Raw genomic sequence first — 13,646 nt, forward strand, 5'->3', positions numbered from 1 at the left:
TGATATAGAAAGCCAAAATCTATTCTTGAAAATTTCTTTAAGAAATTCGTTAGTTCCTGAAACGTTAGTTAAATTATATCAGTACTTTGTTAATTCTTGTCCCTTAGTAATAGTAATAACTTCTTCTAATGAAAAATTTCTAATTTCTCGCAAAAACAACTTTATATTTTTCCAACTACAACTACCAAAGAATAAGTATTCAAATTAATAATGGACCTTAAAAACTTAAAAATAAAAAATGTATAAAAAATTAATAGGTAATCAATTTCCTATCCAATTAATTAAAGAAACAGCAGAATATATTTCAGAACAACTCTCTCACCTATTAAATCTTTGCTTTATTACTGATACCTATCCTAATCAATGAATTTAGGGAGGGTAAATCTATCATAATATATAAAATAATCTCCAACATCATAGAGTCGTTAAATAATAAAAACCAAATAATGGCAGCGTGCATTGATGTGTCTAAAGCATTCGACACTATTAATTATAAAATACTTTTAAGTAAATTGGAGAGCTATGGGATAAGAAAAAATGCATTAAGTATTATTCAATCTTTTTTAATGAATCGCAAAAAATAAATGGTGGAAAAAGATTCTTATTATAAAGATATCACTTCAGAAAAAGTGAATATTTTGAGGGAAGCTCGACATGGTTCAATCTTAGGATCTAATAAATAAATACTAAAATAACTACTTAATCTAATGGAGAATGCACAATCCTCTATGCTGATGATATTACTTTAATCTTTAGTAAGCATAGTTCGGAGTTGATGTTGGCCGGGGCGCATATAGCCTATGACATCCTAGATACGTATTTAGAGCTGCTACATCGTCAGCAAATCAGGTATTTGTACAATCTGGAATTAGGTATAGTTTGATATTTTAGGGTAATTCTTCAGACATAGAGAGTTTTGAATTTACATAAGAAATTGGAGTTTTAGTAGGGAAAAAGTTCATATTTCTAATTTAATTGGATTATTTAAACAATAGCTAATATATTTTTCAACTACGTGTGTGTTTTTTGTCAAATTATGTTTCCAATTAATTTTATTTTGATGTTGATTAGTATTACGTTTTTATGTTCCGATGAATAATTTCCTAAGGTTTCGATTTATAACAGAACCCGCCCGTACTAGTCTCAGGACTTCTGGGATTTCTATTTATTTCCATAAACACATTTGATGTTTTGTTAATTGTGTATATTTATGATGATGAAAATAAATATTATTATTATATTATTATATGCATAACAATAATATCCTAAATCATTTTTGTATAAAGTTTGTTCTTTCATTGCAAGGAATCGACCATTGATTGATTTATTGACTTATTGTAATAACAAAATTTTATTAAAAATCAAGAAACACTTGAAAATGTAAATAATTTAAGGTACATTTTGTCGCTCAGCATCAGTACCGATTTTAGTTTGAGTCTTTATATATAGACAAAGACACTGATTAAAAATATATGTATACTATAGTATATGATGTATCATGTTTGTAACTATTTTTATTGAACTTTAATTAATGATAGACATGAATAACAATATATCTATGTCTATCTCAAATACGGAATTTATATTTTTTACAATGATATAAGTTTTAATGATATAATTTTTACAATATATAATAAGATTATTTACAATCCATAATAGCATAACATATTTTATGAATATTCAGCGAATATTTACGTAGAACTTCTTATGAATCTTCTGAAATATCTGTGAATATTCCAAGATACTTTAGAGAATAATCTATGTCAGTAATTTAAATATTCCTGGAACTCTTTATCTTATCATTCACTCAATGTCAATTGTCATGTTTTATGTTAAACTCTGGTATTATGCTCATTTTCCGTAAATTTGTTATTGATGAATAGGGAATTTGTCAAATTGGTGATCAAGCTATTTTCCGAAAAATAAGAATTAAAGGAAATTTTTAATAATTTGTTGTTCACTTTTTGTTTTATTAATGGTTTGATCATAGTAAAGGGTTTGCGAATTTCAGTCAACCTAAATCGCATAACCTAAAGTAATATATATCCTTAACTTACGTCCACGTTTTTATTCTCTAAACTCCATTTTATTCCAGTAAGTTATGGCCATTATATTCGTTTTAAATTTAGTGAACCCCCTTATTATTATTATTATTCTTAAAATCCATCCTTTCAAGTTCATCAGTCCATCAATCCATCCAAGAGCTCCTTTACATTAATGATAGAAGATATTTTAAGTGGCTTCATTTGTAATTTAAGAACATATGTATTACTAAATAACATATATTTTAATTAAAGTACGGCAGGTGTATGACCATCTTTAATATTTCCTCCTTAAACAATCCGGCATTTAAAACAACATTATATTCTGTTATAGCGGGGTGAAGACTCAAACTGGATTTGCTAATTATTGCTTATAAAATTATGGATCGGAATGTAGAAAAGGGTGTACGAACTCCTTTATCATAGCGTCAAGGGCCATTATCAAGCAATAAAATAAAAAAGGATGCGAGTATAAATTTAATCAGTCTGTCTAATATTTGGATAGCCTACATAGTAATTAACCGAGTTGATTTATGTCAGGATAGAAAAGCCGGCTAACTTTAATCAAGAATTAAAAGAATCATAAGCGGGCACGCATATTCGGCCATTTTATCGCTGCGGTATGTTGGTGCCTTTTCCCTTCATCATTGACCTAATTTTGGTATAATTAATGAATTTAAGCGAAAAATTTATAATTAATGAAACATTTATTAAATTAAGTCAATTAAGCTAATATTATATTTAAATGTACAAAATTGGAATTTCGCGACAAGCTGGAAAATCCATTTTGACTTCTGGTATTTTAAGGTTGGTTATTAGACACTATATATATTTAACAGTTGACATTAAAGGTTATGATTTTGGGTTTTTGGCAAATGATTTTATATTTTGTAATATATTTTTTGTATCGGATAATATTCCAAAATAAATAACAAAAAGATTTTTTAATTTAAATTATTATCAGCACAGGCAATATCCCTTGGTGTAAAGCATTATTAGCAAAGTTTAGTAATTTTCTAAAACTGGTCACAAATGGAAATGGCCATCGGTACCCTACAGGCAAGAATCCTTCGGTCACCTGCGTCGCGCATCATTTAGTGCCCTCATAAAAACAAAATAACAACAATACAACATAACCTCGGGAAAGCAGGCTGAGGTTTCTGCATAATACTGAACGCGAAAGAAACGAACATGCAAGATAGACAGAAAATACTACAGAGCGAGTGGTGGTAAATCGTTCGTGCGCCCCAGTTTTCTCCTCGCTGTATACACAGCTCAGCATAGGCGTTGAATGTCCTCAGAGTCTAATATTCATTGTACCTGCAGGTTAAGTACTAAGGGCCAAAAATGAGCAAATGTGTGCCCTCTTTTAATTCCTAATTTTGTTTGACAATTGACAATTCAAATCATACGATTTTATTTGTCATTTAATTGTCAAAAACTTCTAACTAACTAGGACAAAAATGTGCTGGCTTAGTGTAAATAACTTCATTAGCGAGTAAGTTAATAATTCCCGTAGACGTGTGGCAATTGCCTTCACTGTCCCACAGACCATATAATAAGGGCGAAAAACTAAGGGTATGCACTACTTTTAAACATTTTTTCTATTGTGAAAATTCAATTATCTGATTTTCATTTGACAGGCGGTGAGAGCCGGAACGTTTAAACTATCATTAATGAGTAGACTTTTCTATTTAACATGCTCTTTTTTTGTAATTATTAGATTTAATTCAGTTTTTAATGCAAATGGTAAGAATAAAAAATAATATAGTGTAGAGTTTTTACTGTTCGTAAAGATGTAAATTAAAATACTCGATGCCCAAACATAGTTAATTCTATTACTATAATATTTACACTGTATTTATTTACTACTGTGGATTTAAAAGTCGCCCAACATTTCTATCTGAACTTGAACTGAACTGTCAACTGGCCTCCCAGCGGCGACGAGGCTCCTTATATACTCGGCAGACCGCTGTTCCGGAAGATGTCATGCGATATGCGTACAAAATGACTGACGGAGAACAGCTGATATTCGCGACGATACGCCTATATCGTTACACTGCCCCTTTCCTAAATGTCGCTTTGCCTAATTTCGTCCGGAAATTATTCCAAAGATGGTGGATTTCGATATCGGCAGAAGGCTCCTCTTTGCAACTGGACCTTTTGTAGAAATAATAATCAACGGTTTCCTCCAGAGAACAACGTTGGAGAGTATAACAGCGCATCAGAGCTGCAAGCTTGTCGACCTGAAGACCACTTCTAACATGCTGCGAATCATCCTCCTCTTCAGGTTGTGGATGATGCATGCGAGTTTGGGAATTAGCTAGGCTTCTCAGATCCTCGGCATACAACTCCTATTTTAGAGAACACAAAGCATCCCAAACGTCCTTATAGGTTGGCTTCTGAAGTGACACCTCTTTGGTATGAAATCATAACCAGGTAAAAATTTTTCTACCAGTCTCTTCATCGGTTATGTTGAGTGCATGCCCGACTCTTAGATTAGACTGACTCAACTCTTGAATTTTTCGAGCTTTTTACGGCAAACCTCAGATATTTGTAAACCCTTAACCACACCTTGTGGCAGAGCATACTCAGCTGGAACAGTAAATATTAGGTCTTGCTGTATTTCGCAGGTCACGCAGTACCGACTTTTTCGGCGATTAGAATGATGAGCCATGAATTCATCAAATATCAAATCTGACTCTAGTTGGATTTGCCGCAGCTGAGAGTATTCGCGGTATTCATAATAAGGAACCACTGGGGTGAAGCGAATGACTCGAACTTTGCCCGTTGGCGGCCTTTGTATTCTGAAAAGAATATCGTTGATGACTTCCAGCACTTTGTATGGTCCATGACAGAATGTTTGAGATTTCGGTGACCGACCCTTCCGCCTCTTAGGGTCGTAGAGCCAAACCTAGTCACCGTGCTTGTACCTCTGGTCTTTGACGTTGACATTATATGCGTCATTAACTTGACTACAAATATACGCTCCTACGCAACTCACCAACGTAGTTCGCCCCGGCAACATCGGTTTCTGGCGGTCAACTTTGTTACTTTATGATGTCCTCCTAACACACCAAGATGGATTTCCTCTAGCCACTTCGAAATCCGACATTTACGCGCAACGGTTGGCCTTCTGTTCTCTTTACCGTCCTAGTCATCCATTTTCCACCGCAAGAGTCTATCTTCCAAAAATTAGAGAGTAATCATAGATCAATAGGTTGTATCCAATATGACTTGACATTGGGAGAATACTTAGGATCAGATCATATCCTTTGTCACTTTTCACACCCAAATTTCCGGTCCTTTAATCGCTTCCATAATCATCCGCTTGACCGATTTCTTAAAGTCGTCCTTTTCTGGAATCACTTGCCAGTAGTAAGAACTGTCTCATTTAACCATCCCGGAGTTTATCCAGGAATGCTTGAACTGCCAAACATTCCATTCCAAACGTTCTTTTCGGGACATCTGAATATGCCAGTCGAACCAAACGTGCAATATTAGCTTCAAATTCTTGCCAGAACTCCCCTGACTTTTAGCATCGATTTTTCAACTGCGTGTGGTAGACATGTTTCAGGTGTGACTGTCCCTACCGCATCTCCAAATACCTGACCAGGTGATCGTAGACTATTTTTCGGGCGAAACTCTTTGTAGGATGGAAGCAGCGTCTCCTCTCAGAGTCAACGTAAGGGCAGTGACCTTCTCCTTGTGCGACCAACCGTTTGCTTTTGCAGCTGCTTCAAACTGACGCCGGTAAATATTCTAAGATGTAGTACCATCAAGTTGAGACAGTTTGAGATGCATCAGCCCAGAGATTCCGTATTGTCACAAAGCTTATTCCTCCATATTTTTAGAACTTTCCCGCAATTTTGATTCCTTTTAGTTGCAACATTTGACTTATATCGCTTGCACCAGCAAAAACAGTTGTCTGAAGTTGTCTGAGTTATCGCAGTTTTTTTTCCTCTAGCTCCGTTTTCAGCTCAGCAACTTTTAAATCCACCAGCTTTAATATTTTCACTCAGTTGAGTCCGATTTATTTTAGTCATTTATTTAAACCAATGTCCAGTTGACTGACGTGCAATTCATACCACACACCGGACACCAATGTAGCATTTTTACCGTTTGTAAAGGTATCAATTAAAACACTCGATGCATAAAAATCGTCAACTGATTTATTTTTATTTACTGATTTATTTTATTCACTCTAATTATGTCAGTAGATGGGTAATATAAAAGTTTTGATAAATAATCTTTTACACTGTTGTAACAAATAGAAATTACTATCGCTGCCCTACAGGTTTCGTAGTAAGCGCCAGAAGAAAGTAAAATTAAAAGATTCCTTCGCATAATTTTTAAATATAAATAAAATAATTTTTAAAATAAACACCCAAAAAGTTTTTTATTGGATTTAAAATTTTATATGTCGGCCACTGAACTAACCGTTTTGGCGAGCTAACTTCACATTGGTGGTGAATACGGACCATACCCTTTACGTCAGTTGTCACTGCTGTCAACTGTAAGATGTCTGTGGTTTTCATGTTGATTGTTGATTATTTTTTTTTGTTTATTTTATTCTCCTTGAGACTATAAATTTGTGTATATTTTACTAAAAAGCCTATTTTGCATAAACTAAAATATATTAATTAATATGTAATAGTTAGACATCTGGGGCTCGTTTTGTATTGATCCACCAAAATGGACCTAGCCCCAGCAATACAGGTAAAAGATGAACCCCTGACTGAAGTAAAAACAGAACATTCGCTCCCTTTGCTTGGATCTACAATATATTCGAATGAGGTTAAAAAAGAACCGAAACAACAGGTTGAATCCTCAGAGCCTCCATCTTCAGATGAAGAAACCCCTGTTCTGGAGCGCCAAGATATTGCACCACCTCCAGAGTATTCCAGTTCAGAGGAATCATCAAGGTATGTTTAAATATTCATTTTATAGTTTTTGACTTTCTGTTTGTGAAGATACATGGTAAAATGTAGGAGCAATAATTGTATGATCAAATCACATTACAAATTTCAAACCCAAATACATATCACTTAGATTGCAGTAGAGGTATCTCTAAGGTATAAAGAATATTTAAAAGTTATTGCATTAAATACTCTTCAAAGACTATCTTAAAGGTAATGAGATACTAATTTGGTGAAATTATAGTTTCAAAATAGCCATCACAGTGATCTCTTTTAAAATGTTTGTGTTTTGTGAGGTAGATGTTTTGATATGGCATTTTTTACTAATTTTTTTGAATACTTTTTAAGTTTTTGGAAAAATTGGGCATTTTTGTCAAAAAGAGTAGTTTTTTTAGGCAGTACCCAAAAAGCTAGTGAGATATTATATTTTTCCTAAAATCAATATTTTTTTGCCAATAAACTGTAGTTTTTCCTATAGGTAAACCGCATTGAGGTTTATTATTGCAGGTATTCTGAAAAATTTTTAGTTATGATTTTTTGGCTATTTAAGATGAATTTTTGGTAAAATCTTACAATATTTCCTTATAGTGATGACCTTCCAATAACTGTTGCAAAAAGAAGAAGAATAACAAGCGAAGAGGATACATCTGCATTACTAAGGGACTTCAAAGCATATCAAGATTCTGTAAGAAATACTAGCAAGCAGAGCACAAGGTACTATCACATATGCTTTATATACATGAATATACCTTGTAATTAAATTATTATTTTAAATTCTAATTTAGTGACATTTGTAGTACCACAGAAACCTTGTCAAAAAACACAGACAATGGTAACAAATTCAAATGCAAAGTACCAGAATGTCCATTTCGCACTAGCAATTCAGGGGCACTTAAAAAACATGAAATGAATCATAGACATCAGAAAGTAACTAAAGGCCTTAATTTTTGCCCACACTGTTCTTATAAATGCACTGGATCTAAAGGATATACAGCTCATCTCATGCTGCATGTGAATGGATTTAGTAACACAAAGTAAGAAAACTTGTCCGTGAACAGGGATAATTTAATCTAGATATTAATATTTATTTTAGTGATGATCTTAATAGTCAGAGTGAGGTGGACAGTCCTATGAGCCAAAGTGACAGTGAATCTGATGTTGATGATAGATTTGAGGAATCAAATTTTCCACCTACCCAACCATTTGTGGAATATTTGAAATATGATAAAAATTTGAGGTATGTACTTATGGTTTAGTTTAGGTTTAGACAAAATGATGGATTTTATTTTATAGGAGATGTTTTTATCAGTGCAAAGAGTGTGAATTTAAGCACTTTCATCAACTGTTATTTGCAAAACATTTGGAGAAGCATAAAGAGGAACAATGTCTGTTATGCGATTTTAATGGGACTCCAGATAAAGTAACTACAAACCCTTCTTGGGGATTATTTTGGGTTTTAATTAATTTTGTTTATAGATGGTTATTCATAAGAAAAGCCATGAGGCTCAAAAACCTTTATTTAAGTGTATGGTTTGCCCTTTTAAGACGAACGAAAGGACAGAACTTCAAGAGCACATGAGGGATAAGCATAACATTTTTCTACCAGGTGTAACAAGAAATGTATCAAGTGCACCTGCTACTAAAATTGTTACTGAAAATTCAACTGTGATAAAAGATTTAGAAGTCAAAGATAATCAAAAGCAGTAAGGAAATTATTAGAGTCGTAGGCAATGATTATATAGTTTTTGTTTTTACAGAGAATGTAATAAATCAGATGAAAACAGTAAAGAAAGGGGTATGTTTGCAGACCATTCTGAAACATCAGGGCATTCAAGTAGTGATGAAAGTGATTCCAGGTAAGAAAATACAAAATATTAAAATAAAAAATTAAGTACTGTTTTTATTTAACTGAAATTAAATATACCAAAGATATAGGTTTTTATTGATTATACCTAAATATAATTGGTAGTCTAGGCCATTATCTATGTATTTTTGGTAGAATTAGATAATGCTTAAAGGGGTTTAATTTTTTTGAAAAATATCAGTAAATATATAGAGAACCAGCAAGAATTAAGGCTTTTTCTCTTAAAATGACTCCAAGAATAACCTTCTAAATATATTCATGTCTTTAAGGAACACTGGATTACTGTAGGACCAGAAATACTTTGTTGAAAAGAATGGGTTGACAAAATTTATAAATAAATAGTTTTCCTTAAAAATGTTTAGCCATTTACATGATTTTGTTAAGATTTGGGCAGTATTGCAGATGGCAGAAAGCAGATTATTTCCCCTAATTATCACTTATTTTCTATTTTAAATTTATTTTTGTTTACAAAACTTATTTTTATGTTAATAATTTTTTGTATAATCTATAATTTAGGTGCGCTGAGAAAAATATACACTTAGATAAATTTTACTAAAAAAAAAAATAAACAAATAATTGGCCCTTTATTTGAAATGTTTTATTTGAAGAAAACTCCAAAAGAAAATTAATATGATTCTTTCTATTACAAAGTTTTACTCTTATAACTGTCCTGCAACATCTTTGCATACTTTTAATCAGACTCCTGACATACTCTTTAGAAATATCATTCTATTCTTCTGTAAGTTCTTCAGAAATCTGTTCCAATGTTTTTGGTGGATTTAATTTATTTCTAACAGTGCTTCCTAGTCCGTGTTCTATTGGATTGTGGTCTGGAAACCTAGCTGGCCAATCCATTATCTCAATATCTATATCTTGGAAGAGCCCCCTTACTGTGCAGGCTGCCTGTGGTCAAGCATTGTCATGGTTTAATATGAAATTATTACCAACAAATGGCGCAAACATACTCTTGCAAAATATATGTAATATACCTCTCAGCATTTCAATTACCTTGTTGAAAGATATGGAGGTCAGTACGAGCACCTAAGCTTATTCCTCCTCGCACCATAACACCTCCGCCAGCAAAAGCATCTAACTGATGAATATTGGTTTGTTGGAATCTGGTGCCAGGTCTTCTATATAATCACTTCTATCACAGCCATCTTCACTCTAGCCGCGAACATCGCAAGGCAACACCGCGAACCGCTTATGCTTCCGGATCGATTTAATAGCCGTATTTAACGGGACTCGGCAATGATTTTAAGTTTTTTTACTAACAGAAATGCCCGTTTTGTTGAAGGCATTATGCTATTCATTGGAAAACAGATTTGATATGATTTTTTAACTTTATTTTCATAATATCAAGATTATATCCCAATTTATACAACAAAAAAAAAATTTACCTCTGGATGTTTACTTATTATTGATCAAATATTTTTTTTGGCTTTTTTCGAATAATAATTCTACATATGGTAAATAAATGGTGGATACAAAGTGTTAAATTGTATATAATAAAAAGTATCATCAAAAATGTCGTCAAAAACACTTACAGAAATAAGTATGAGATTGGGTGATTCTGAACACAAAATAGCCAGTATACAGGGCAGATCAAAGCATATATAGCAATATATATCAAGCAAGCATAGCATATAGTGCAAGGCGAGAAAGTATATAACATAAAAGACATCACAATGGTTGATGGTGAATAACGTTTATGCTTTGACAGGAGATTTATTTGATCAATTAAAAGTAAAAGCCTGTTACAAAGATTGTTAGTTTTCTCAGATACGTCCTCATTCGAGTCCTCATTATTATAATAATTGGCTAATTCCGCGGCTGATTCCAAATCACAATTATTATTAATTAAAATAATGCCTCTCTTTAAGCAATTTACGCTTTTTTTAAGAATATCGCTAAGTGATTCTTGAGCTGATGGTTCACAGCTAGGAGATTTATATCTAGACAACAAATTCTCTAGCTGAGACCACCTATTTAGTGTCAGTTCATTCCTATTTATAAACACTTTTAATTTCATGTCGCTCTCTACTATGACATGATTAGCGATATTTAAACAAGTATTAGTCAAATTTAAGGTGTAAAAACATATTTTTAAATTATCAACTATTTTTACATTCCACAACTCTGAAATATTAATTTTTTAAAGATAATTATTTATTATCATATGAAAATTTGTAATAAGATCTGATTGTTCAAATTCAAGATTGTTGAGTTCAAGACGATGTTCATGTTCTTTATTTCTTTCTTCTGGACTCTTTCGAGGGAGAGGAACCTTTTTTGAAAGATATCCAGGTAAATTTGGAAAAATTTGAGGAACCGCTGAATCGAGTTTTAGTAGGTATTTTTGTTGTTGTGCCATTTGGCAAAAGATAAATATATCCTCCCGAATGATTTCAGTGGGGCCAAATTGCTTAGCACAAATAACAGAATGCTTAGTAGGAGTCCAGTTGTCTCTAGGAATTGCTTTCAGCCATTTACCTTTAATTTGCTCATCTTTAGGAAAACCAAACACTGATTCAGCTCCCTCGCCTGCATCTAATGATGTAATTGGATTTGCATCCAGGGACACAGCATGGACTTGGCATGTTAAAATATTACACATAAAACAAATATTATATAAACTTACCTACTACAACTCCTAACCCTGACTTAAATTACTTACTTACCACATATTGTTTACAAGTAGGGAGACAAATACCTACACCAATTTTCCATTTTTCTCCCTATGTATATTAAGCTATAAAGCAATATATTATTATCCACAGACAAACCAAATAAATGAACTACCACAAGTTCAAAATACAAGTCACAAAACCATTTTAAGCAAGAAAGCCAAGAAACACACAATAATAACAAACCCACTTTTAAAACGTCATTTAGCTAGCCGGCCGGTAAATTTTGTTCGACTTTTAAGTTCGATTATTTAAATAACTACGCAAAATCCACATTAAACAATATAACTAGAACTTAGAGTAGGTTTTTAAAATTGAGTCTTAACGTTAGTAATTTAAATTTAAGCACAAAAATCCGGAATTTTAAGAGGGAAACGAGGTAAACACCTTCGGAAACCGCTGCGATTACCTACTAATATAGAGACGGGTGCATTCGACATAATGGACATTCGACACAATACCCGCGAAATATTTTAAACGTTCGAGTATGATCGGTTGGGTCTTTTACACATCAGCCAATTTTTATTCAAAATAGCTGTAGTGTTGTCATCTAACACAAAATAGGGTTAGGTATAGGTATATTATTTTGTTTACATTCGAGTCGTTCTTTCAATAATTAGTTTATATTTATCGATAGTTTGCCAAAAGTTATTAATTTGTGAGTTGTGAGTTCTTCAGTATATTTGAAGCTTTAAGATATAACTACAAACGACCTGGGATGATACTTCCTGATACTGATTAAGAAACACTATAACTAACTTTGTGTGATTTACTACTTGGTCTCCTATCCTGTGATTCTTCTTCTTAGAACAATTAATACCTGCATTATACTTATTGCGAAGTGAAGAGGAATTTGACGCCGAAAAAACGTACCATCATTTGGGAAAGTGCAAGTTTTTGATCTTGTGGAAGCATAATTAAAAATTGTGGCAAACAAACTTCCATTTGACTTGCATAGGTGTGGTGATAGTGTTTATATTTACTACTTTTGACTAATAAACTTGAAAAAGTGCAATTTAGGATAATATGCTGGAGAAACTGGATAATTTTGATGAAGTGATATGCCTCCGAGGATATTTGGATTATAAACTATAGTGTGTCAGCTTAAATATAACATACTGAATAACCAAAAGGGCTGTAATAGACTATACAGTTTTTAATTTACTTATACACACACTTATTGCTATCAAGTAATTTGTGACTAACATTATTTCTGAATTGGTGTCGTAAAAAAGTGCAATGAGTTATTAGTTAATAATATTTATAAGTAGGAAAAGAAACAGGTTCTTAGAGAATATCATATATTACAGCCTTATTTAGATTGAGCCAAGTTTTCATTCATATTGTTGAGTTTTGTCAGGGCTGGAATGTATACAAATTACGGTAACAGTTTACTATCTTATCGACTACCCATTTTCAAGATTTAAAAAAAAAGACAGGTACATAGGATAGTGAATGTCGTATTCATCATAATTTCATTGTCGGAGACCAAAAATTTCGATTTTTCCAATTTAATTTTTTTTTAAATCGTTTAAAAAAAGTGACTATATTAAATAATTACCCCTGGCGTAACAGTTTACTATCCTATCGAACGCCGTTTTTTTATACGAATTTAAAAAATTAAACAGTTACAAAAGTTAATGTATGTCGTATTTATTATAACCAGCCCAACCCAACCCAAGATTCGCAAGCCAAGCAAAAAAAGCAAAGCTGAAGTTTTGGTTTCGGGAATCGCTCGATAATTATTACAGAAAGCGGGTTTTCAGGGTTGTCAAGAGCCAAGACTTAGAAGCATCGGTCTTAGCGCCAATTGAAAACTACAATTTAAATAGGAAACATATACTAAAAAGAATAATAAGACAGCTATTGAAATTAGTTTTGTTTTTTAATTATTTTTTTAACGATTTATAGAATGGTATCATTCGATCACCTAAAAAAATTGTATATTACCTGTAAAATAATAGCGCTGGCAACCCCGATAATTCAGTGTCTCGAAAGGTTTTTTCGGTACGTATTCTTGTAAGTGATTTCCGATTTGTTGTCTCTCTCGTCTCAACATAATCGAGTATTTCCGAGCGGTGTGTTATGTGTCGAGGTCACCCTGTTCGGGCGCTCGCGGAGTTGCTTCGGGGGA

The 13,646-nt window shown here is 32.8% G+C and overlaps 1 protein-coding gene across 3 annotated transcripts in view; it reads left to right on the top strand.

The window, feature by feature from the left end:
• Positions 1-3,486: 3,486 nt before the first annotated feature.
• The window catches only part of LOC126742775 (putative uncharacterized protein DDB_G0282133), a 48,794-nt gene continuing 38,634 nt past the window's right edge, over positions 3,487-13,646 (top strand). The window contains exons 1-8 of one of the 3 annotated variants that reach the window (XM_050449562.1): positions 3,487-3,620; positions 6,700-6,967; positions 7,550-7,675; positions 7,759-7,995; positions 8,055-8,198; positions 8,255-8,381; positions 8,438-8,664; positions 8,719-8,817. In XM_050449562.1, the coding sequence (XP_050305519.1) occupies positions 6,738-6,967; positions 7,550-7,675; positions 7,759-7,995; positions 8,055-8,198; positions 8,255-8,381; positions 8,438-8,664; positions 8,719-8,817 (1,190 nt within the window). In that variant the 5' untranslated portion in view covers positions 3,487-3,620; positions 6,700-6,737. Of the gene's footprint in view, positions 3,621-6,545; positions 6,968-7,549; positions 7,676-7,758; positions 7,996-8,054; positions 8,199-8,254; positions 8,382-8,437; positions 8,665-8,718; positions 8,818-13,646 lie in introns of those variants that run through there. The other 2 variants (XM_050449564.1, XM_050449563.1) reach the window with 2 other exon arrangements.

The sequence above is a fragment of the Anthonomus grandis genome, chromosome 12, assembly GCF_022605725.1.
Source record: "Anthonomus grandis grandis chromosome 12, icAntGran1.3, whole genome shotgun sequence".
In the NCBI taxonomy this organism is placed as follows: Eukaryota; Metazoa; Arthropoda; class Insecta; order Coleoptera; family Curculionidae; genus Anthonomus; species Anthonomus grandis.